The sequence below is a fragment of the Drosophila navojoa genome, chromosome 2 (assembly GCF_054131105.1).
Source record: "Drosophila navojoa isolate 15081-1374.11 chromosome 2, UAZ_NAV_1.0, whole genome shotgun sequence".
NCBI classification, from domain to species: domain Eukaryota; kingdom Metazoa; phylum Arthropoda; class Insecta; order Diptera; family Drosophilidae; genus Drosophila; species Drosophila navojoa.
In genome coordinates, this window is record NC_142890.1 from 28,012,990 (window position 1) to 28,037,563 (window position 24,574).

General features: G+C 40.0%; 7 protein-coding genes across 12 annotated transcripts; 4 read left to right on the plus strand and 3 right to left on the minus strand.

Moving 5' to 3' along the window:
* Window positions 1-56: 56 nt before the first annotated feature.
* Window positions 57-2,105, plus strand: LOC108649112 (uncharacterized). Its single transcript, XM_018098116.3, has 2 exons — window positions 57-383; window positions 445-2,105. Exons 1-2 carry the CDS (start codon window positions 201-203, stop codon window positions 1,996-1,998), a joined length of 1,737 nt encoding a protein of 578 aa, XP_017953605.1. The 5' UTR covers window positions 57-200; the 3' UTR covers window positions 1,999-2,105.
* Window positions 2,106-3,559: 1,454 nt separating this feature from the next.
* On the plus strand, window positions 3,560-6,919 carry Cen (cerebellar degeneration-related protein 2-like). The gene is made up of 2 exons (XM_018112503.3): window positions 3,560-3,873; window positions 3,945-6,919. The coding sequence occupies exon 2, from the start codon at window positions 3,974-3,976 to the stop codon at window positions 6,413-6,415; it is 2,442 nt and encodes an 813-aa protein (XP_017967992.1). The 5' UTR covers window positions 3,560-3,873; window positions 3,945-3,973; the 3' UTR covers window positions 6,416-6,919.
* A 153-nt stretch (window positions 6,920-7,072) lies between these two features.
* Window positions 7,073-12,623, minus strand: LOC108659527 (uncharacterized). The gene is made up of 9 exons (XM_018112502.3): window positions 11,847-12,623; window positions 11,532-11,769; window positions 11,174-11,324; window positions 10,761-11,012; window positions 10,233-10,335; window positions 9,715-9,771; window positions 8,436-8,566; window positions 8,126-8,372; window positions 7,073-8,061 (listed from the first exon to the last, which is right to left on the minus strand). The coding sequence occupies exons 1-9, from the start codon at window positions 12,457-12,459 to the stop codon at window positions 7,154-7,156; spliced, it is 2,700 nt and encodes an 899-aa protein (XP_017967991.1). The 5' UTR covers window positions 12,460-12,623; the 3' UTR covers window positions 7,073-7,153.
* A 90-nt stretch (window positions 12,624-12,713) lies between these two features.
* On the plus strand, window positions 12,714-14,385 carry aurA (aurora kinase A). Its single transcript, XM_018112506.3, has 3 exons — window positions 12,714-13,025; window positions 13,101-13,368; window positions 13,427-14,385. The coding sequence occupies exons 1-3, from the start codon at window positions 12,903-12,905 to the stop codon at window positions 14,245-14,247; spliced, it is 1,212 nt and encodes a 403-aa protein (XP_017967995.1). The 5' UTR covers window positions 12,714-12,902; the 3' UTR covers window positions 14,248-14,385.
* Window positions 14,386-14,404: 19 nt separating this feature from the next.
* Window positions 14,405-17,264, minus strand: LOC108659529 (uncharacterized). Of its 2 annotated transcripts, XM_018112505.3 has the most exons (5): window positions 16,940-17,255; window positions 16,579-16,865; window positions 16,264-16,515; window positions 15,330-16,071; window positions 14,405-15,275 (listed from the first exon to the last, which is right to left on the minus strand). In XM_018112505.3, exons 1-5 carry the CDS (start codon window positions 17,118-17,120, stop codon window positions 15,217-15,219), a joined length of 1,521 nt encoding a protein of 506 aa, XP_017967994.1. In that variant the 5' UTR covers window positions 17,121-17,255; the 3' UTR covers window positions 14,405-15,216. The 2 variants fall into 2 exon arrangements, with proteins under 2 accessions (XP_017967994.1, XP_017967993.1); XM_018112504.3 differs by having other exon boundaries at window positions 15,330-16,515; window positions 16,940-17,264.
* An 83-nt stretch (window positions 17,265-17,347) lies between these two features.
* Window positions 17,348-22,073, plus strand: LOC108659533 (mitochondrial glutamate carrier 1). Of its 3 annotated transcripts, none has more exons than XM_089258652.1 (6): window positions 17,348-17,598; window positions 18,929-19,008; window positions 19,765-19,899; window positions 19,955-20,440; window positions 20,505-20,645; window positions 20,711-22,073. In XM_089258652.1, the coding sequence occupies exons 2-6, from the start codon at window positions 18,932-18,934 to the stop codon at window positions 20,853-20,855; spliced, it is 984 nt and encodes a 327-aa protein (XP_089114778.1). In that variant the 5' UTR covers window positions 17,348-17,598; window positions 18,929-18,931; the 3' UTR covers window positions 20,856-22,073. The 3 variants fall into 3 exon arrangements, with proteins under 3 accessions (XP_089114778.1, XP_017967997.1, XP_089114783.1); XM_018112508.3 differs by having other exon boundaries at window positions 17,348-17,594; XM_089258657.1 differs by lacking the exons at window positions 17,348-17,598; window positions 18,929-19,008 and adding an exon at window positions 19,561-19,668.
* A 664-nt stretch (window positions 22,074-22,737) lies between these two features.
* On the minus strand, window positions 22,738-24,537 carry Tango9 (transport and golgi organization 9). 3 transcript variants are annotated; one of them, XM_089258630.1, is made up of 5 exons: window positions 24,421-24,537; window positions 24,131-24,341; window positions 23,926-24,073; window positions 23,709-23,862; window positions 22,738-23,654 (listed from the first exon to the last, which is right to left on the minus strand). In XM_089258630.1, the coding sequence occupies exons 2-5, from the start codon at window positions 24,196-24,198 to the stop codon at window positions 22,870-22,872; spliced, it is 1,155 nt and encodes a 384-aa protein (XP_089114756.1). In that variant the 5' UTR covers window positions 24,199-24,341; window positions 24,421-24,537; the 3' UTR covers window positions 22,738-22,869. The 3 variants fall into 3 exon arrangements, with proteins under 3 accessions (XP_089114756.1, XP_017967996.1, XP_089114767.1); XM_018112507.3 differs by having other exon boundaries at window positions 24,131-24,220; window positions 24,421-24,522; XM_089258641.1 differs by having other exon boundaries at window positions 24,131-24,220; window positions 24,484-24,502.
* Between the last annotated feature and the right edge of the window lie 37 nt (window positions 24,538-24,574).

Consider the following 24,574-nt stretch of genomic DNA (forward strand, 5'->3'; position numbering starts at 1 on the left):
TGCGAATATATCGAAATCGTCCCTCAGTTGAATCGATATACCACAAAATTACAGAAAAAGCCAAAAATTGCGTCATGTAAACAAAAATTTCTGTACATTTTACAGTTTGAAGAGTAAACAGCTGTTTGAGGAGTATTTAGTGTTGGTAAAAAATAATAATACAGGAATTGTAAGAAGTTTCTAACTAGGGATATGACAAAATGAACACTACAGAAAATGAGATTCAAATACCAGGAAATACTACTAGCATTACTGTCAACCAGCAAACCTGTCGGGTTTGCTTGGAGGCTCACGAATCAGCTTGGAGCCTTCACGATGAAATTGAGTTTAATGATCTAAATGTAGAGCTGTGGGAGATATTAGAAAATGTATCCAATGTGAAGGTAACAATAGTAAATTGTAACAACCATAAGCAGCGTAATATAATTCGAAAATGATTTGCAGTGTAATTGGAATGAGCCGAATCTACCCTCACACCTATGCCAGAACTGCACGCGTCGCCTGATCAGTGCCTACGAGTTTATTCGAGAGGTTATAAAGTCCAATCAGACACTGCTGGAATTATATAGTGTTCAGGATGAGGATCAGCCGACCAAATATGCGGAAATCAGTGAGTTTGCAGAATTGCCAAGCCCAGAAGAAGAACTACTGCAATTGGAGGAAAGTGGATCCGTCATTGAGCTGCAAGAGGTGGAACTGGCCGCTGACGATCCTTCTTCAAAGGAGCAGATATGCGAAGAAACGCCAAATGCAGCTCAAGCATATGAACGCTATGAAGAGCAGAAATATGACGAACAGAAATATGAGGCGCCATCTCATACCGAAGTGCCATCTGAAGAGCTGACCCATAGTGAGATTGACCCTACTGAAATGATCACGGAATTGGTGCCGGAAGAGTCCGATGGTGACATTATTAATATTGCAGATCAGGATTCAGAAATCAAGTATCGTAATTCGTACCTAGGAATGCGGCTGGTACAGTCGCAGAATTTTATGTACAAATGCGAGAGTTGTCCACGCATTTTTGCTAAGAACGAATCCCTGGAACGCCACTGTGCAACGGCTCATAGCCAAGCGGCAGATGTAGCTGCCCAAGAATTGGCTAAGGAACACAGCAGCAGCGGTGAGTTGATCTGTGAGCATTGTCCCCGTATTTTCAAGCGCCAGGATACATTGCGGCGACACATGATTGCCTTTCATCCGGATGTGGTGGCCGCCAGCGGAGGTTCAGAAGATGCCATAGTTAGCGCGCCACCAAAACGTACTGCAAAGAGGCGCGAGTGTCCCCACTGTGGCGTTAGCTTTCCCGTTTCCAGTCTGACCATACATATACGGCGCCACACCGGAGAAAATCCATATAAGTGCGACCAGTGCGAGAAGGCTTTTCCACGCAGTCAGGACCTCAGTCTGCACAAGCGTCAGCATACCGGGGAGCGTCCCAGTGAGTGCAAAATATGCGCCAAGAAGTTCATCTCGCAAAACAAGCTGGCGCGGCACATGCGTCTGCACACTGGGCATCGGCCGTACGCCTGCGACAAGTGTGACAAAAGCTTTGTGCAGTCCAACGACCTGAAGATCCACATGCGACGGCACACGGGCGAGCGGCCCTATGCGTGCAACGTTTGCGGCAAGAGCTTCGTTTGCGGTTCTCTGCTGAACATCCATCGGAACCAGAAGCGACATTTTGAGACTGGAACAGAAGGCAACGCAACCTTGGAGTCTGATCCCTATGAGAATAGTCGAGTGAACAAGCGTCGAGCCGAGGACATCGAACGAATGCGACTGCAGCGCGAGAGCGAGACTCAACCAGCTACGCTCCGGCCCTACAATTGTGGCGTCTGCGGAGAAAACTTCCAGAGCGGCGCTCTACTCACGAGACATCGCAATAAAATGGCCCACTATGAGGTCGGCAAGGTTAACTATGGCGATCCCTACGAACAAAGATTAAAGCAGCAACAGCAACAACAACGACTGAGAGTTTTGCTATGTGAAGATTAAAATATTTTTTTTTGTATATTAAGATTTTCAAAGCTATAATTTTTAATCTGTTAAAATGAAGAAACATTTTATCTACTCGTACTTATGAATCGGAAATAAGGTTAAAAATGAAAAATTATATATGTATTTAACAAAGCTATATAAATATATTTGTACATACATATATATAATTATCATTTGAACAAATACGTAAGTGGAAAGTTTTTATTTTTAATATTGTTTATTATTAATGCCATTTGATATTAAATGTACAATCCAATTTTTAATCTACTAGTAACTAAAGTCTTTTATTTTTATTTCTTATGAACAGGAAGATATAATAACAAAAACAAAATGTAGAACGTTTTTTACCTATATTATTTATACACAAACATGTACACATATGTACATATGCCTATTAAAAATTTATGGGTTTTGGTTAATAACTGGCTCTTAAAGTAAGATACACCACCGAATTGGATTAAGGGGTGGTGTCGGATCCAGGCGGAGTTGAGCGAAATTTCCCATGCCTCTTTTGGAAAAATTGTGGAAATTATGCCCAAACGCATTGTTAGTGTGATTTAATCTAAAGATCCTTGGACAAAATATTAACATCTGTTTATATTGAAAAAAAAAAAAAAAAAATTTAAATCGAGCAAAAGGGGATACACAGTTTTTTTTTAACCATCTGAAAAACTTGAATTTGAATCCAAATGTGAAACCAATGATTTTACCACTAACCAGAGGTTAGTGATTTTACTTCCTTATTTAATATATCAAATGAATCTAATTCTAAAATTTCAGACAGACCTCATGCATTTTTTTAAGCTTTTACAGTTATTTTAACGTCGACTTGCCCAACATGTATCAATACATGCTCGCCACTGTTTGTAGAGTTAAATAAAACACAAACTAAGAAATGGGTATAAGAATCTTTTTTTAATGTTTATATGTATATACATATGTACATATGTATATTTGTTATTTATTTAGAGGTTAGAGATAATAAAAAGTAAAAACTACTTTATAGAGCAAAAGCAATTCCTACAGAGGTATTTGGCTTAATGATATAATTATTGCAATTTCATATAAAATGCACCACAATAAATCTTTACGATCGAACAATGATTGTTTTCATTTCATTTTCTGCGCACCTTTGGACCCTCGCCAAAGACAACAGCTGTTATTGCTTCAGATGCGTAGCAACCTTTTTTTATGGGGGCTTGAAAGTGTCGCACCTTGAGCTAAGCTTTTGGCGTTCAATACAAACATGCAAACGTGCGAATGAATACGTAAACAGTGAGCTCAAATACTTAATGCAGTTTAACCAAAATGACAAAAAAATAAAACAGGAAATATTCTCAAAGATTGTTTAAACAATGAATGGAGTGTTCAGTTAGGAAACCTTTCGATATGAATATGCAAATATTACAGTTGTGGCTTGAATGGACTTTCACATAAATACGTGCGCATTATATCAATATATTCTTCAGCGTGAGCTTATGTTTAATTTTTCTTTTCTTATGCTCGCCCATACATATATACATATGTATTTATGTATGTATGTAGATACAAAAGCCAGCCATAGTCAATCGTAAGCCGTCCCTGTCTACGTCACTGGCTTTTACAGCTACAAGGGGTTGGTTTGCGCTGGCTTTGCTGTAGGGTTGCAATGCACTTGCACTTGCGTTAAAGAATAAAATAGAGAGAATAAAGCGAAAAGTTTTGTCGTCGTTAACTTGTGCAAGTGTCATTGGTAAAATCGGTGACGTAATACGCAAAGTATTTGCATACAAAACGAAAGAAAATACGAAAAAATACATATCGGATAACCGAAGCTGCTGCTGAGTGTGTAAATGGTTTGCATAATATGCGCACAATCTCCAGCAATTGAATGTAAGGCAAAAATCAATAAGCATGTGTTTTGGCTGCCAAGATTAATGAATACCCAATTATTGCCGCAACAGAAACGCAACGAAAAACAGTTGAACAAAAAATGGATGGGAGCAAAGTCGATGCAGACAATTGCGAGCCGGATGTGGATGGCTCGCAGTTTATGCTCGACGACTTGCAGCTGGCGGCGGAGCTGGGCAAAACGCTGTTGGAGCGGAACAGAGAATTGGAAGTAATGCTGAAGGAGCACAAAACTCGCAATGAGGAACAGCAGCGGGAAATTGTGCATCTGCGAAAGCAAATCAATGCAATGGCCGAAGTCAACGATACACGCTTAAAGGTCTACGAGCAACTGGAGGTGGGCATACAGGACTTGGAGCGCAGCAATCATCGCTTGACCCTGGAGAAATCACGCGACAAGAAGCAAATCAAGTCACTGGGAGCCAATATCGAATCCCTGGAAGCACGCTGTGAAGAACTCAACCAGCAGTTGGAAGAGATGCGGCAACGACTGAACACGGAGCGACGCAAAAACGAGAGACAGCAGCCACAGGATCGATCTGCGGCACCGGCTAGCTCTGAACGTCTAAATGGTTTGCCCAAGCCATGGACTAGCAATGATCGTGAAGCGGTTGACTTGAATGCAACGCCCATAGAGAGCGGGCCATTTGCTGCAAATGCCAACTCGACGGGCGTTACCGAAATGTCGCAAACCAGTGGATCGGTGGCCTTCAGTGATATGGGTAGCTCGGAGGAGATTATTGAGGCAGCGGCCGCCGCTGCTGCTGCGGCAAGCAAGGGTGAGGACAATGAGGAACTGTTAAGTCTGATAACTGATATGGAGTCGGTAAGACGTGATTTTATGGCGGAGAAGCAGCGCTGCTGCGAGCTCGAGGAGCAATTGGTTGCCATTATCCAAGAGAACCAGACACTGCAAAGCCGCATCGCAATCACCAGCACTAACGAAGAGATGATGTCCATGCAGGATGAGTTCTCATTGCTAGATGACGTCAGGCAGGGACAAATGTGCAGCCGGTGCCTGCGAGTCATGGAGGAACAGGCGTCAAACAACGACGGCCAGTCATCAGTGGCCCAGACCGACGACGGACGCGAAGAGGACGACCGCAGCCTAATGGGCAGTGAGTTCAGCTTACAATTGGCTGGAAATAGTGCTGAATTCCCATCAAAGCTCAATGAAAACGAATTGCTCGAATTGAAGAATGCTGGCAGTCCAAATCCGTATCGTGACTTGGTCGAGAAATACGAAGCTCTGTTGGAGGTGCAGCGCACATCAAATGTGCGTAATGGCAACGCACCCAATGGTGTCCCGGTCTCAAAGGATATCTCCAATGCAGTCGAGTCCAATGTGGAGCAACCCCAGAAGCTCAACGTGCCGCCCACAAGGCCGGAAACAGCTGCTGCGACAGAAAACAATGCAAAGTCTGCGAGGGGACGAACTTCGACGGAGTTCTCAGAGGCAGAGACCTCATCGTCGGGCTTCTCAGAGGAGACTAGCAACAAGTATACTCAGACGGATGAAAGGCCAGGCTACTTCTTGTGCTCAATCAGCAATGGCGAGGAGTGTAAACTTAGCATATATGACGACGTTACCCCCATCGACACACACTTCCAGAGCCGGCCCGAGTATAGGGAATTATTCAAGGAAATTTTCGGTGTGTTAAAAAAGGCCGCCGATAACAAAGACGATGGGGAGAAACCAAAATCGACGGACGAAGATGGAGTCGAGGCAAACACGGTGGATGCGGGCGCTAAGGAAGAGTTCTCGGTGGACTTTGGCGATGATACGCAAAGTATTATATCATCTGTGTTTTCAGATCATTCAGTTGCCATGTCCGAGTGCGTCACCAAGCTAGAACGCAAGACGGCCAAGAAGCATATAAGTGAATGCAAAAATCAAGAGAACAGAATGTCTCAAGGAAGCTCCACGTCCATTGCACAACTGAGCGGCTCGAACAAAACGGATGGCATGAAAACCATTGAGGAGAACGGTCGGGTATTGACTCCATTGAAGCGCGAACCACTCGAGTATTTGGCCGTTGGTGTGGGCATCAAGAAGAGGAATCGGCGCAAGAATCGAAGTCTACATAACAATAGTGGCCGAGTCGACTCACCACTGGCACAACCCTCGCCTCTCGCACAGCCATGTCCGACACACAGTGCGCGGCGCACCCGCAAAGACTTTGTGCCAATCCCTCCAGAAATGTTTGTAACGGAACGTGTTGGCCGACGGAGACAACCGGATCCTTCGAGCAACGGCGAATGGAATGGTTCCCCAATGATAATCTATAACCGGAACATGAGCGCTTCTCGCGCCAAGCGAACCGGTCGCGTGATCGAAGTCAATGGCGTTGAGTTTCATCCAAATACTGTGTCCCAGGAGTTCCATAAGCTCAAAAGACTCGATCTGTCATACGCGGAGGTATTGCGCCGTGCCGACGCATGCGAGCACCAAAGTCAACCGCTGCGTGTGCAGCGAATGCAACAGTCACGTTGGAACAACAAAAGTCAAAATAATCGCCGCTAAACCTAGACCTAGCATCTATATACATACCTATGTAACGATCCGTATTTGTATCAACACTTAACTATCGACATGGATTTAACTTATGCGAACTAACTCCAACCTTATCGGAGTGCCTAGTAGTAATTATATGCATTGCCTGCGATAGTCTCCGGTATATAGTGATTCTCAAATTTTAATATGTTATTTTTTGTCCTTAACTATAGTGTTCAGTTTTGTAATCTCCTTACTTATGTTCTTTAAGTTGTTTTTAATGTGTAAATTGCCCTAGTTTGTTTTTATATTTCGAGAACTTTAGCATTTTTCTAGCATTTTTAATAGATTGTACAATCCAGCCATATTTTCAATATACGAATAGTCAGTCCTACACCTATTCCAATATTCTCTTTCAATTATACAATTGTAATTACGACTATGTATCACGTTCTTTAAGATATTCAATAAATAAGCATGTGTGCCAAGTCCAACATATTTGAAAAAACATGCAGCGACCAAATCTATTCGAAATTTCGATCGTTCTATTTACTGGATAGCGGAATTGCAAACTGAGGAGTCGTTCGATCAGCTCAATACTTGGAAATAAATTTAATCTACAGTCAATGAAACATTTATACTTACTACCGAAGTCAGCACACATAAGAAATCTCAACTATAACACAATTTATTTAGTCTATGTATATTTTCTAAGCTTGAATTAAAGAGTATCCTCATCAAAAACAAAAGACTAAATTTGCATTAGATTCACTTGCGTTTGCGAAGCTGATGTGAAGCGGATGTGGAAACGGACGAATGGGAGTTGTGTGTGCTGCGGGAATTGGAGCGGGATCTAGTCCTCCTTCTATGTTTGCCATAGCTAGAGCTGCTCTGATGACTGCGACTGCTGTGGTGTCGGTAGCTGCTGCTGGCGTTCTCCTCTACCGACTGACTGGAGTCTCGGCGCCTTCGTCGTTCTCCATGTTTTGTATTGTATTGCATTGCACGTCGCTCACGCTCACGATCACGTGTACGATCACGATCACGATCACGATCACGATCACGTTCTCGGCTGTCCCGACTACTGTGATGATCGCGACTGTCGCGACTGCTGCGATGATCACGGATGTCACGACTACTACGATGGCGATCATAGTTGCGCGTGCTGCTGGTACTTGGACCTCTGCGGTGGCTCTTACGACCGGAGTCGCTTTGCTGCTTGTGACCGCTGCTGCCTCTGCTCTGATGGCGACTGCTCTTGTCGTGTTTCTTCTTGGCCGGAGCACTACTGCGAGTGCTGCTGCCTTCGCTGTTGCTGGAGGACTTTGAACTGTTTGAGCTGGAATTGCTATCGCTTGAGCTACTGCTGCTGCTGCTGTCACCACTGTTACTGGACGACGAAGAAGACGTGGACTGACGTCGTCTGCTTTTCGATTTTTTTCCTGTTTTGCTTGCTTTGTCGAGTGCTTTATCCGCAGCGGTTAGCATAGTTGCCACAGACTCAGGCATCTGCAACAAATTGGTCGCCGGATTAGGCACCGGCTTCAGCTTCTGCGCAATAATGGTGGACTGCACAGCCGGAACTGCCACCACTTGGGTCACAAAGGTCTGCGCCTGTTTGCCGTCCTTGTTGTCGCTAAAGCGCGTTGTGCGCTCTTTGCGACTGAGCCGTTTTCCTGTTCAATCAAATATGGTAAAAATTTATTTTTTTTTTTTTTAGAGATATTTGATATTTGTTACCATTAAATTGTTGCATTTTTTCATTCGTGGAGGCATTCTTCGCTTCATGCCCTGCTTTATCAGAAGCAGCTTCTGTTTGTCGATCCTCGCTGTTATCCCTCTGCCTACTAGCAGCTTCCGCTTGCTCCAATTCGAGTTTGCGGTGTTGTTGCAGCTTCCGCTCATCCAATTGCTCCTGCAGCAAAACACGCTCCTCTATGTCATCAATGACTCGCTCGAAAGCACGTTTACTTTTTCTTATACGCGCCTATTTATTTACACAGGAATATTGTGAAACATTGGACTTGATTGTAATTCCTTTATAGCGTACCTTTAGCTCGTCCGCACTAAGTTCGTTAGTTTTGTCCGCGGATGAATCATTCCCGCGCTCTGTTTGACCGCCCTCATTATCATCAGCATCGTCATCGCTTTCGCTTGAAGAATCGCCATAGACAGCTAATCCTTTAATTCAAATCAATCAAGTGTTAATTGTGGCTGCTAGGCGTACATTGAAAAAGGCGCGATCTTTTTTGTTTTTCTTTATTATTTGTATACCCTGAACCCATTGAAATTGGGAAATCAGGGTATAATGGTTTTGTGTAAAAGTATGTAACGGGCGGAAGGAATCAAGGAATCTCGATCAGGACGACGAGCTGAGTCGATATAGCCCTGTCCGTCTGTCCGTCCATTCGTCCTTCTGTATGAGTGCGTCGATCTCAGAAGTTACAAAAGCTAGAGAGCTGAAATTTGGCATGCATACTCGTGTATACCATACGCAGTACGAGTTTGCTTTATTTTTTCGATAAATCATCCGAAACCTTTTTCATCGAGAATAATCGAAAATTTGATTTTGTTTTTCCAGCCTCATTTGAACATTATTAGACGTGGAGACTTCAGATTTACTGTGACATGCATATGATGAATACAGACATTTTGTAAATTGTAAAAATCGTATTTCAAGTACTAGAGACTAGTGCTTTGGAATGTACACACATTTTAACCATATGATTATTCACCAAGTAAATTCTCATACTATTGCCCACACTGCAGCGCAGCCCAAGCGCAGTCGCTGCATACTACGCAGTTAGCAGAGCGCGGGCGCGTGAGGGTGGGTGCATATGTATGTATGTGTGCGTGCATAAAGGAAGTGCAGAATGATCAAAATATCAGCTTGGAGGGTTCAGGGTATCTCCTAGTCGAGCAGTCTCGACTAGAGCCTTTCTTACTTGTTTATTTTTTATTTATTTTTTTTACAGTTTTTATATTGTTTTTTATTTATTTATTTTTTTTTTTAGATAAAATTGCTTAGCAAGCATTTATGCAGAGAAAGATTGAGAAATACGAATACTACGATGTAGAAAGTGAGAAAAATGCCGTCTAGTCAAATTAAATTTAAAAGTGTTAAGGTATTTAGTATCAGTCTGTTTCAATAGGGTTGGATAGATGAAACCAAATTTATATTTGTAAGTAAGTTAGCCAGTCCTGTTCACTGTGTTTAAAATGTGGAAATAATTCTATATAGGGGGTTTCAGGGTTTTAGGCAAAACTCAGACTACCTATTAGAGAAAACTGTTCAAGAACTTAAGGATAAATTGGAATTTGTTACTTACCCAGGTTGCCGGTAATGGAGGACAAGGCGCTTTTGCGAATCACTTGGGCTGATGACGCTTTTGATTTACATACACATATACATGTATATTATATATATATTTATATATATATATATACATATACACATATAGATATATATACATAGATTACGATTATACAGAGAAATTCAGCATGTGATTGAATTATTTGTTACAAGTATAAACAGTGACATAGAATTAAAATTAATTACTCAAACTAGACGCGAACGCTTGAGTACACCACGATAGGGACGACTTCTTCTCGAAGGTGGTGAATAATTCCAAACATTTCATCTCTGGTTTCACCCAAAACATGGCTCAAATTACTGGAGCTTGTGTCTCACAGCCATCAAAAATTCAAATATAGAATTTGTACTTACACACTCGCACACGCACACACACGCGCTTACTCACACAAACACGCACTCACATTCACTCATGCATGTGTTCTCACTGTAAAAAATGCGATAACTTAATATTCTAAATAGGATATAAAGTACCTTTAGCGCGATGCGCTTTGAGTGTTTCAGTAGCAATAGCTGCAATCTCTTCATTGGTGGTTTCCAGCAGTATTTCGGTTAGTGTGCGACGCACAACAAGCATCTATAGATTGGGTTTTTATAGATTGATTGCGCTGTTTCAAATGCCTGACGATAATAAAGTGGCGCCAGACAATGAAACCCCTTGCCGATACTTATGAGAATAATATTGAAAGGTTCTCTATTTAAATTAATATTCAGTATTTAGCAGTGCACTGAATAGAAGAATTTATGTTTGAATATTAAGTTGTCTGGCAACTTAGATAAATAATGGAATTGAAGAAGCATAGCTAGTTGACTCTAGTTATAACAAATATTTTCAAGTTAGCCTAAATGAAACAAAAATTGATGATCAATGGCTAAATTTGGAAGTACTAATTACACTTTACATTCAAATTGCTTATTTTGCAAGGGACACGAGGAGTACGATTCGGTTTTGGGTTTCATTGCCTGGACGAGCGCACCCAGACTTAAAATTGTGATGCCTACCAGATCGGCCAGTCTTTCTTCGTACGTTTTACCACTTAATGCAGCTTCAGCATTGGCTGACCTTGCAACTGTTGCTTCAACGTGCCCACTGTCTACATCATGCTGTGGCCGACTTTCCTGCTGCTCGTCGTCCTCCTGCTCGTCATCGCTGTTGCTGGGCTTAATCAATACTTCATTACCTATTAGCTGAGCCAGGCTGGGCGCTAGAGTGGCCTCCACCGGGGCAGCGTTTGAATCTTCGCTGTCGCTTGCCTGAATTTCGAATTCAAGTTAATGGCAAGGCGTTTGATTTAGTACGCTGACACTTTGGCCTGGTGTGTCGTGCTCAAGTGCAACCAGTTTAAATTCTTGTTGCAACGGGCACAACTTAAAATCGAGTCAAGTGCAGCCCATAGACACACTTCGCTACTTACCACATTCGACATGTTCAAGAGATTAACAGGTGTTGTTAGTGATTTGCTTGATACTTGCTTAACATTGATCTCTGGCGTCTCGCACTCCGTTGTGGTAGCTTGTCGCTCTAGCTGCTTTTGCTTCTCACGTTCCATTTTCTCCAAGCCCTCTCTGAAATATACAAACCATTTATTAATTACAATATAAAAAAACATAATAATACTTCACAATTCAATCTTAAATCGACTATTCTTAGGCAACGTAAGAAACAATTGCATTTAAAATTAGGATCTGAATCATTTTGATTGAACAATAAATTCCATTTTCACTTTGCTGTACTTTAATAGCAATTAAATTACTAATCCAATGTACTTTTACCTAATCCAAGCTGGTAGCATTTTGCGTTTGTTTGCATCAATGTCGGTGCTGACGACACCGCTGCAGCTGGCGCTGCCAGTGACGGTAGAGCTGCTACTTCTCGGTAGAGGAAGTTGTGCTTGCTGATGCATCGCTGGCTCATTCGGATTGCAAACGTTGAGTTTTAAAAGCGATGGAATATGGGCTGTCGGATTGTTACGTGTTGACCAATCACTCCACTGCTGAGGGTCTGGGGCAACTAAAGTTCGTATTACAGGAATATTAAAATTGATATGAAATTGGGGCAAGTCTATGTCAGTTGTGGCAATCACTCACCCGTATCGTGTGATGCAATATTGGGTAGATCGTTTACTCTGCCTGCCATCCACTGAGATTGCGTAACCACAGGCGGAGGGGGTAGACTTTCGATGCAATGCGCCATGCGTGCACTATTTTCATTTTCTTCCTCATCCATATCCATGTCCATCTCTGCCTCGCCGTGTTCCTCGTAGTGCGTTTGAACTTTAGGCGGCTGTTGCTGTTGCTGCTGCTGCTGGCGCAGCTGTTGCTGCTGATGATGTTGATACTCTGGCGTATTGCTTATAATCGGTGGCGGAGGTGCAATCGGCATGTTCATGCTAAAATTAGCCATGGGAGGCGCTGCTGACGAGTCACGCATGTGTATCCACTGCTGAGCCAGTTGCGCCCAGTCTATGCCGCCTTGCACATTCATTGGCATGACGGGCGTCGCAGCCGCCAATGGATTGGCGACTCCAACACCGGGAATCGGAACAGGCCCGGGGCCTGGTGCAACCAGAAAATGTGGTTGTTGCGCCATATATTGATTGTGTTTGTTGAAGCCCAGATCGGCATTTGTGTTGCCACCCGGGAACATTTTGTTTACTCCTATATTGAACACTATATTAATGTTTGCACTTGAGTTGTCCATTTCCTAAAACGATTTTTCGACTTCTACGCCATTTTCTTACTCTATACATATGTATAGACATTCACATACGACAAGTAACACATTGACTACCAGCATTATTGTTGTAGTTTTTAACAACATTTACAAAGTAACATTCGTATAAATCCATTTGTATGATTTTTTAGACGTTTTAAAAACCTTCCCAGCACATTTGTACTTTCATTTATTCTAACAAATTGCTGCTCCCACTAGAATTTATCTTTCGATATTTTTCCATACAATAGTTATCAAAGAATTGTAATCGACATTCACTAGGAAACGCATGCACGCGCTTCCAAATTCAAACGAACGGCATTTTATTTTCGCCCAGAGATCACTGTGATCAGACCTAGAATTTGCACCAATTCAATTGAATACGTTTTTTGTATGACTGATTAAGAACAATTAATTTTAGCTTAACAAATATGTCCCAAAAACCAAATAATGTGTTGCGTGCAAAGGAAAATGCATTACCCAAGACAGGACCTGCCGCTGCTCCTGTCCATTCTGCAATGGCTATGCAGAAAAAGCAATTGTTAACAAAAAAGGTGAGCATTGTATTGTAAGGAAATCGGATTTCACATTGCTTCTGCAGTTTAATACGTGTTTAAATATGTACATAGCCAACGACTGAAAAAGTGCCGCCTAATGACAATAAAACTGGCGCACAATTAACAAAAGCCATAGTGAAGCCCGCGATTGGCTCACAGCAAAAACAACAAAATACGGCATCGGCTCCTGTAGCGGAAGCTAAAAAAAATGTAAATCCTGTTTTGACTAAGAATGAAAAGCAAGTTCCGCCATCAGCCACTGCTAGTAGTAGTAGTAGTAGCAGCAGCAACAGCAACAGCAACACCAACGCCAACACGAACACTGAAAAGGATAAGACTGGTAAATCGCTCTAAAATATATTAATTAGGAGTGAAATAATCTGTATTTCAATGTTCAGACTCAGCACCAGCCAAACCCAAAAAGACTTGGGCGCTCAGTAACTTTGACATTGGTCGCCAGCTGGGACGTGGAAAATTCGGCAACGTGTATTTGGCTCGCGAAAAGGAATCCCAATTTGTCGTTGCACTAAAAGTGCTTTTCAAGCGTCAAATTGGTGAGACCAAGGTGGAGCATCAAGTGCGACGCGAAATCGAAATTCAATCGCACCTGAGGCACCCACATATCTTGCGTCTGTATGCCTATTTTCACGACGAAGCACGCATCTATTTGGTTTTGGAGTATGCGCCCCAAGGAACGCTGTTCAGCGCACTGCAGGCGCAGCCAATGAAACGCTTCGATGATCGTCAGTCGGCCACTTATATCAAGGCCCTCTGCTCAGCGCTTTTGTACTTGCATGAACGCGATATCATTCATCGGGATATTAAGCCGGAGAATCTGCTCCTTGGCCACAAAGGTGTGTTGAAGATTGCCGATTTCGGTTGGTCCGTGCATGAGCCGAACTCGATGCGTCTGACCCTTTGCGGCACTGTTGACTATTTGCCACCCGAAATGGTGCTAAACAAGCCGCATACCAAGAATGTAGATCTTTGGAGCTTAGGTGTGCTCTGCTTTGAACTGCTTGTAGGTCATGCGCCGTTCTTTTCAAAAACCTATGAAGAGACTTATCAAAAGATACTTAAAGTGGATTACAAAACACCGGAGCACGTTTCGAAAGCTGCGGCTCATTTAATCTCCAAGCTCCTAGTGCTAAATCCGATGCATCGAATGCCACTGGATCAGATTATGTTACATCCATGGATTGTGGCGCACACTCAGTGAATCGCTGGACTGGTTGAATCTTATATTCATTTCAACATTTGTATTTTATTGTTTCAGTTTCTTCAGTTCATCTGACTTCATATTTAAAATTCGCCAGAGCGCCAGTTATTTAATTATCGCATTAATAAATTTTAATTATAATTTATAGAATACATGATTAACATTTATGCAATTTATATTCATTTTGCTTTAAATAAAATTTCTGTTTCATTTAATTAATAGACACATTTTGTTCGTTCTACTTTTACATATGAGCTTATTAAATTATTATTTGAGGGACTTAGCATATCCTAGTACATATATAAATGAGTATAGACAATTTGTTTAAAGCAACCAAAAAATGCAGCTTAGCAAGTTTTTATCACAGAAAACAAAGTACATACTTACATCAAGAGAACTATTGAGTTAAAAGTGGGAAAATAAAGCGCAGCTAATTCAATATAAAACGCCTCAAAATCGATTCAAGAGCATTGAATTTTTAGTTGTATTCGTGCAAACTTTAATTAAACAAAGTATCTGTTTGCATATATACAATATTATTGGCTTAGCTATTAGAGTTTCAATTTGTCACATCATTTTTTTTTTAAATAAATTGTTCAATACAAAATGTTTAAAACAGTGTGGGGTGCATTAAAATATTTTTAAAATTTAAAGTTTAGTGACATGATTTAAGCCAATTGTATTGTAGATTCAAATATTAAAATGGTTAAACTAATACTTTTGAATGAAATAGTTTGAAAATTGCACAGCTTGTTATTAACTTAAACAAATTCAGTAATATATTCCAGCGAATGTGAACTCGTAATTTTTTCAGCAAATCTTATCAATATAAAAGGGACTGAAACTTAACTAAAGTGGCTGGTTTTTGGTTTTCTTCTCTTCTTTATCAAAAAGAACTAACCAAAACTGCCAGAGAGATGCCATAATTAAATCCTATCGTAAGCCATTATTAAATCTATAGTGAATCATCTAATTTCTAACGGGCGAATCTGCGCCAGGCTTGCGTGCCGGCATGTTGTAGTCATCCTCTGAAAAGTAAATATTGAATTATGAGTTTAAGAAATGAATACAATCATATTTACCGTCTTGATCTTCATCCATGCCATCGTCCAGATGAACAGCCTCACCAAATTCCTTGCCCTGATCCCCAGCGATTTCATTGTTTAAATTGTCATTCTCCAGCAAATGCTGCGGCTGCTTCACAGCTACATCTCCAAGAATGACGTCGTCATCGTCATCGCCGCCACCACCGCCAACAGCGGCTGCATCGGCAGCGAGCATTTTGTTATCCGCTTCAGCTCCATGCGCACCAGCGAGATCACCATCAAATAAATTATGCTCGGCGCCAGGTAAATTGAAGTTCTGTTCGTTTAACGCATCTTTCACTTCATGCGCTCCAGAATCAAGTGCTCCTTGATTTTTGTTAGTCTCCAGATCGTTCACGACATTGGAATACCGATTATTGTTCTCGTTTTTTGGGAATTCTTCGGCTGCCGTGTCTACGTCTGCAGCTCCATCGGCTTTGCCATCGAAGTTGTCTGGAATGGGCGCAACATTCTCCGGCAGCTTACGTTCAGCCTTGACTTCCGCTGATGGTTTCGCTGGTGGCATGACCAATGGCGGCTGACCACTACTGCTGCTTCCCAAAGCCTTGGGCGCAACTGAAGCATTTGGGGATACTTCGGAATTCGGAGTACTAGAGTTAGATTTGCGCGGTGCACTTAGTGGCGAAACAGCTGAACCAGCTGCAGCCAACTCGGGCTGCTCTTGCTGCTGTTGTTTGTTTGTTTCATCAGCTAACGTTTTAAGCGGTTTGGGCACAATCTGAAAATTTTCAACAGAGTTTAGTATGAGGCTATGATTGTTGCGAACATCGAAGCGCTGCAATGGTTGCTGTTGTTGCAGTTGCCGTTGCAGTTCTAGCCGCTGCTCCGTACCGACACCATGGGGTTTAGTTGTTGTGTTAGTTGCCTGGCTGGGCTTGGCGATACCAATTCTGTACAGCCCTTGACTCACTTGTACTTGCTCGTTGAAGGACTTATCGTTGCGCGGCTTCTCAATGCTGTGCGCCGGTTGGGCGGGACTTGACTGATGACCGGACGTTGTATCGGCAGTTAAAGAGTCAATTGGCTTAACCAGTTGTTGTTTTGGTTGTGATTGTGCCTGCGCCGGAGCCTCAGATTTACACTGTGCATTTAGTTTTTCAAGCGCTTGCTCCAGTGTATGCGTTTTGTGCTCAGATTCTTTCAGTAATGTCTCGTACTTTTCCTTTAAGTAATTAATAGGCAACATGAACAACAATAACTAAATGAAAATCAATTATTAGCACACCTTCCAGATGGTTGCCTCCTGCTGTTTGTTGTTCTGTTGTAGCTTTTGCAACTGTTCCAGCAACGTAGTTGTGTCTTCGATGTGCTTCTTCTTGATTTTTGCGCTTTCAGTTAGCAATTCGTTATGCTTGGCCTCGAGTACTTTGTACCTATTAACTTGCACATCGTACTTCTGCTGAAGCGTTCTCTCTACATCCTGTTGCTTTTCATAGTCATCCTGTATGCTTTGCTTTTCAGCACGTAACAGCTCCACATTTTTCTCTGCTGCTTGTTTGTTTTCCGTGAGTGCTGCATCACATAAATAAAGTATTTAATGTAGATAGGTCTATAGAAGGGGTTTCGTTTGTTGTTTTGCTACTTACATTGCAGCCTTAAGCTCAATTCCTCCTGTTTTTGTTCGCAGTGCAGGCGAAAAACTCTGGTCTCGTCAAGTTGCTGTTGGGACATGTGGTAAATGACAATCATCATAATCACAACAACAAACATGCTCATCAGAATACAGATTCTAACGCGCCCCGAACGGGCAAAACGTGCCGTACTCATTGTCCAAATTGAATATCTTACAATTCCGCAAACTTATCAATAATATTATTGTGTCTCAGTTGACGAAACAATAAAACTAATCGAAAGAATTTAGAAGTGTTGCACAATGTTTCTACAATATATTTGCGTAAGCGTTGCCAGACTCCAACGTTATCGATTTATCGAATTTGTTGAGCTTTCTGCCCAGCAGATTGCGCTTATACTAGTTAGAAGAAAAACTTAAATATACAGTACACGCCGGTAGCTCATAGGGAGAGTTCCTTTCCTGTTGCGGAAAAAGCTTTTCGTTGAGTACCGTACTCTGACTACGACGCGCCGAAAATCATATGAAAACAAAATACACATCTACTTCTTTTCATTTCATTTGTTCACTGTCGTACATACAGAATATAGTAGAAGTTGAATATTAAACGCAATTATTAGGTGTAAAGTGATCGAGTCAATTAAAACACAGCTTAGTGAAACAACAAATATGTGAGTCTGACAGTGTCATCAATTTCAACTGCGTCGACGTTGTGCACGCCAATTTATTTAAATATAATAATACTAACATATGCACACATATAGAAATATGTATTTATATAGAACGCAAATATGCGTCAATCAATTAAATTTGTCAGGAGGTGCTATTACACACACACACGCAAAAGAAAGAGCATAAATTACGTAAATTTAGTGTAAAAGTGCTATAAATGTAACATTTTGGGGTGCATATAATAAGCATGGCCAGACTGTGTACCTGCTCAACCTGTATTACCTGATTTAATTAAACACAGTGGCGGAGTAGGGGAAGTGCTTTGTTTTGGGCTGCTAATTTAACAAATGTCACACTTAAGTCGTTTCAATCCACTCAACTTTTCAGACAGTAACAGTAATCGATACTGAGATATATAACAGTAAACAGTAATCGATAATGGCGAATGAGTTGATAACAACAATTAAAACTCAATGTATACATACATACATATGTATGTAGTCATATATAGACACAAATGTTCAAATACACACGTATACAGTTCTTTGCTGATAAACAACTATTGGATGATTTCTTTAATCTAAATCGTTTTATAATGTTATAGCAATTACCTTTTTTTTTTTGGGGGAACATTGTCCCCAACAACATTTTGGCCTTAGTTTTTAGGCATAAGAGAAAAAATTAGTGTCGGTAGAGATAAAACTTAAAGACCCATGTTTATCTCTACTCTACGACCATGCCTTTGCTAAATTTAAGCTAACTGATCGTTTAGAAGTTGGACTATTTAGCAATAGAAGTGCTTTTACTGATTTAATTATCACAGTAACGCATTGATGCGAAAAGTCACACATAAAATTCATATACTTACTTGAAGTAAGTAAATATAGATTGAATATTGTGAAAATTCAATGTGTAAATGCTCTAATTTGATATGGCTGCTAATCTCTGAAGAGCCGCAACGCGCTGTTGTTGCATATCAATAAAACTTGTACCAGCTGCCTCCATTCTGTGCGGTAAACTAGAACCTAATATGTTTCTGAATAAAAAGATAAGCTTAAGGCCGTATATTAATTATTTAATAATCTTATCTTTTATAAATAAATTCCATATATAATTGTAGTATCATCTGTTAGTATGTATATACAAAAATATACATACATATGTCCATATTTATATGCATATTTTGATAGTGCCGGCAAAGCAGTTAAAAGTCATTCAACCTGTTTGATATTATTTGTTGACATAAATTGAAATACAATCGACATACTCTTTTTTTGCTACCCGAGCTTATAAATTCTTACGGGTTCCTTATAAAAATGTTTTTTAATTCTAGAAAATGGCAGCAACACAACAACAAACCGAAGAGATCCTCCATAACCAACCGCTGATACAGCCGAAGCAGCAGCAATTTGCGTAAGTTATTTACAATTGATATCAAGCTAAAAGAAATGAGCAAACAGATATATTTATGTATCTATATGTATATTACATATATATTTGTATATACCATTTTTTTAACACATGAATATCAACTTTACTTATTCTTATTAATTCGCGAATTGTTGTCGGCACTTAGAGTCTGATAAACAAACTCATGCATTAATATTTTTCCATATTTTATTACAAGTTGTAGCACATACGCGGACAAAATTAATTTGAATGACATAATAAAATGCATATTACAATGATTATAAGTTTATTCATCCATCTGTCTTATTTTGCATTTGTTTTTTATATATATATATTTTTTTTGGGGCTAAACTAAAAATAGCAAGGAACAGCGAAAAGCTTAGAATTGTTTGTGTGCTATGCTGGCATGTTACCAATTATTTATCATATTCACTTAAAACAAAACAAACCCAAATCTAAATGTTAGCGTGCACCTTTACCTTTTGTTGTTTGTTTATTTGTTATTTAAAAATGTATATCGAATATCGATTATATGACATATCGATGTGCTGTGTGCAGTGATCATTAACATCTGCAGCAGTGCTTCTATGTCAATGTCAAGGTTGCCTCTCAGAGAACTGTGGTTGTTGTTGTTGCTGATGCACATGCAAATTGAATGCAAAGGTTAACGCAGTGCAAATATTTGTCAATTAGCCAAAACAAATCAACTGAAACAATTATATATATTTTATTCTATCTATGTGCACATCTATTTCACAGATTGCTCCCGAAGATCATTAACGGAGGCATTGCGGGCATTATTGGTGTAACATGTGTTTTCCCCTTGGACTTGGTAAAGACTCGGTTGCAGAACCAGCAAATCGGTCCAAATGGCGAACGGATGTACTCAAGCATGTAAGTAAAAAAGTTTTTAACCATTCCAAATGTAATTTTTGACGGGCTTTCTCAGGTTCGACTGCTTCCGTAAGACGTATGCTGCAGAGGGCTATTTCGGCATGTATCGAGGCTCGGGCGTGAATATTTTGCTGATCACACCCGAAAAGGCTATTAAACTGACGGCGAATGATTATTTCCGACATAAACTTACCACTAAGGATGGTAAACTGCCAATGAGCTGTCAAATGTTGGCTGGAGGCTTGGCAGGCGCATTCCAAATCATTGTCACCACACCCATGGAGCTTTTGAAAATCCAAATGCAGGACGCAGGTCGTGTAGCTGCTGCTGCAAAATTAGCGGGCAAAACCGTTGAAAAGGTTTCAGCCACACAACTGGCCACGCAGCTTTTTAAAGAAAAGGGCATTTTCGGTCTATACAAGGGCATCGGTGCCACGGGCTTACGTGACGTCACTTTTTCAGTAATTTACTTCCCACTCTTTGCCACTCTTAACGAGCTAGGTCCACGGCGAAATGATGGATCCGGCGAAGCGGTATTTTGGTAAGTAGTATGCTTCAAGATTTCCGTATGTCTCTTTGAACTATTTTAAATTGAATTCCATTAGGTGTTCCTTCTTGGCTGGTTTGGCGGCAGGTTCAACGGCAGCCCTGGCGGTCAATCCCTTTGACGTGGTGAAAACTCGGTTGCAGGCCATCAAAAAGGCCGATGGTGAGAAGGAGTTTAAAGGAATCACCGATTGCATCACGTTAGTAACATCTATATATAAATATGAATTAATTTTATATGTAACTTATATTTTGAATCCATCAGCAAAACTCTCAAGCACGAAGGACCTACAGCATTCTTCAAGGGCGGCCTTTGCCGTATGATTGTGATTGCCCCATTGTTCGGCATTGCCCAAACCGTATACTATTTGGGCGTAGCCGAAGGCTTGCTGGGCGTACAGAAGAAGTAATTGATAAAGTCTATCCAGAAGCATTTTTGCTTTTGCTTTAAGTGTTATATGTAAATGTATACGTAAACGCTGTTGTTGTTACTGTTAAAGCTGTCTAATTTCGATGTAAAAAGTGAAAGCGCTCCATAGAAATATGCAATTATGTTATCCCTTTCATATATATACTTTTATATACATATCTATATATATATATATATATATATATATATATATATATATATATATATATATATATATATATATATATATATATATATATATATATATATGGGTATTTAAATTTATATATACAGTTGATAATACAAACTACTACAGGCAAAAGAACTTCTAACCCAATGACAATAAGATAATGATTATCAATGCTATTATTATATATCAATGCTATTATATGATTATGATTATGATTTTTAATACTATTATTATGTAAGTGTTTATTTTAGCCACACATTTCTATGAAAACGCATATAGAACTTCCACTTATACACACTATAATTAGTTGAGTACAATTTGCACGTTCTTTTGCCTATATATGATGAATAGACATTTTTAGTAAATTTGCATTTTTTGTTTGCTTTTAGGAAGCGAATTAACTGTTAGAAACAGTAAGACTATGACCATAGCTACTAAAGCAAGATATCTTCTACAAACAACTGTCATAACTTTACGACATACAAATTTTTAGTTAATACATTTATAAATTAAATTTAAAGCCTATCAGTTTGTTTCGATTACACAAAAATATAAATTAATGTGATTTATTGACAACCTAAAAAGAATCATACATCTTATGCACAAGTTTTTGGTTATATGTACTATATAGACTGTCTAGATTGAAATTAATCAATTTTGGTCAAAATATGACTATCGAGCTCAAAGACACGAGTAAGTTTTTTTGTCACACTTCAGTCCACTGCATTTCATTTCGCTGATAATTTTCATTATCTAGCTATTCAGGACGACAGAAGAAGCAGTTTCAATGGAAAGGTAGGCTTTTTGGCTGGCCACTAAATGCGAATATCGAAAAGAAAATAGATGCCATCCACATAATTACTTCATTTGTTTGTTATATATTTTATTTCTATCTAATGCGGGCATACTCTTGATATTGAGAAATAATTTATATTGTAATTGTTGGTTTTACTATACTTTCATGTTTATAAGTAACATCGAAACAATTTATATAATGTATATGCGGTAGTAAATAAATATATATTATATATTATTTGACAGCTTTTAGCACGAGTTTTATTTATTGGTCACCTACATAAAAAATTTGTTTCGAATTGCTGATAATTGCTCTGAATTTTAAATCTCTATTGGCGAAAGGAGCAGAATAGTTTTTAATCCTTGAACGAATGTGAGTATCGGAATTGAAGATCCCGGACTCTGTTTCAATCAGTCGAGGATACAAAATTTGTGGTCTCTGTTTCTACCAGAGAACCGAAACATAAAGTTGGTATATAAGTCTTATACTAACGAGTAAAAGTATATGTATAGCTCGACCTTTAAGCTGGGAGATTGATGGATCCGTTTCTGTATTATTCGGATTGGCGGCTATTCTTGTTAGTGAGGACTCGAATACTGTTGTCTCTTCACCTTGGCAATTTATTACGCATTTTTGACCTTTTAAAATATAGGTTCGCTGAACCTTCATTCTGACCTTAACTTACAGGCTCGTAATTTATTTAGAATTTAATATTTACAAAATTAAAGATACACAGACTGTGTTGAAAGAATTCCTTATGTCTTTCATATATATTACATTTAAATTACGAAATAAATTTGAAAATTGCTGCAATTTTGATTGCAAGTGATCTTATTTTTTGGGTTGCTTTACCTCATCCCACCGCATTTTAAAGATGTGTATATGTAAAGAACTGAGTAAATTTGAGAGTATATATATTTGTATTATTACAGTTGATAAGTAAATTTTTAGTGATCCATCCCACCATTGTATAGACTATCAGACCGCTCTCTTATCACAATCAATTCAAACTTCTTCGCCCATCACATTTTAAATAACATCGGCAGGTTGGGTGCTTGGGGTAGGGCCAGCGTCGGCGTTCAGGAGCATATAACGAATGCGCTGCAAGCGTGCCAAAAGAGCACGATACCTGAGTATCGTTGAGAGAAAGACTGCCTGCCGGTACATAATAATACCCATTTGTAGTATGATAAGACCCATGAGTGTAATGAGATTCAGAATTTCCCACTCGGCAAAGAGAACAAACGCCCAGATAAGAAAGACTCGAATTCCATCGGCGAACAGACGATTGGAGCTGGATGAAAATTTCGTAATCGACATTCCCACACAGTTGTATATGGCGCTAGAGCAGGTAAAACAGACAAGTGCAAGGATTAGCAGCGTGTTGCCACGTAGCTGTGGAATCAGATCAGTGAGGTCATCAAAGACACCTCGTGAGCTCTCATTAAACGGTGCAACGCTTGGTACAAAGTTCAGGCAGATCGCAGATATGATTGTGATGATGATTCCAAAGAAGCCTTGCCAACCAGCAGCCTGGATCGGCGCTACATCGGAGGCCTTTAAGTGTTTTTCCTCATACACGTATTGAAAGCCGTGCAACACTTCAGCAATTATAATCAATAAATCGCCAGTTAAAATGGCATTGTGATCTGTATGCGGAACCGTTTGGTTATCATATTCAACCCGCTGGACATCCAAGGCCAATATATCAACGATTCCGCACGTCATGGTGAATATGGCCAACCAATGGTGAGTAGTCAATGTATGGTTTAAGTACATCGTACTAAACAGGCCCACAAAGATCAGTGCAACATCTACAATACATATAAATGTTGAGATGGAGCCCAGCTGACTGTTGATAAACGTACCTCTTATCATTTGAAAGCTGGTGGCATACGTCAGGTACAATCCCGTAAACAACAAAATGGAAGCAATTGTACGCAAAAAAGATGGCAGCAGCATGCTCAACGGTTGGAATTCATTGCTTCCACTGGTCAAAATAAGATCCGAATCACTGCCAAGCTATTGCGAACATGTATGAATACATTTTAACAACTGGCAATGCATTACGGCACAACTACTTACAGAGCGTCTAGCCAGCAGCAGGTGAACGATCTTGTACACTACAAAGCACAGATACTCGCCCAGAAACATGAGCAGGGTCAGTACTACAGGATGTTGGAAATGATGCGGTTTTCCATCGCTGCCCTCGAATGATTGAATGTTCGTCCATCTGCAATTAGTTTTCTCAATGTGGAAGATGCTCCCCTCGCATTGACAGTTTACTTACTTGGCGAATAAAACGTTGACCGTGCCGCTCAAGACGAATAGCAGTACGAGAAACACTCGGCCATCCATTTTAAAACATTAATGTCGCTGACTAATTAAATTAAAGGCTATGGTAATTCAGTTGTGCAGCTCTTTGTGTAAATCTAAAGACGCAATGATAACGAAATCAAACAGATGACGTGAAATTGATTAAAGTTTTCGTTTTTGTAAAACTTGAAATCAAATCAAATTGCAAAATACTCACACTTGATGTTTTTCGTATCGAAAGCAGAAGCAGAATGTGATAGCTACCTGTAGTACAGAAATATCTTTCTCCAGATAAAACTGCGAAGTTAATTGTGATTTTTTACTCACCAAAGCCTGCCAGACAACGGAAAGCTTTTTAGCGCTGCCAGATCTTTAGAAATATCAGATGTGCATTCAATAGCAACTCTTGGTTATTTGC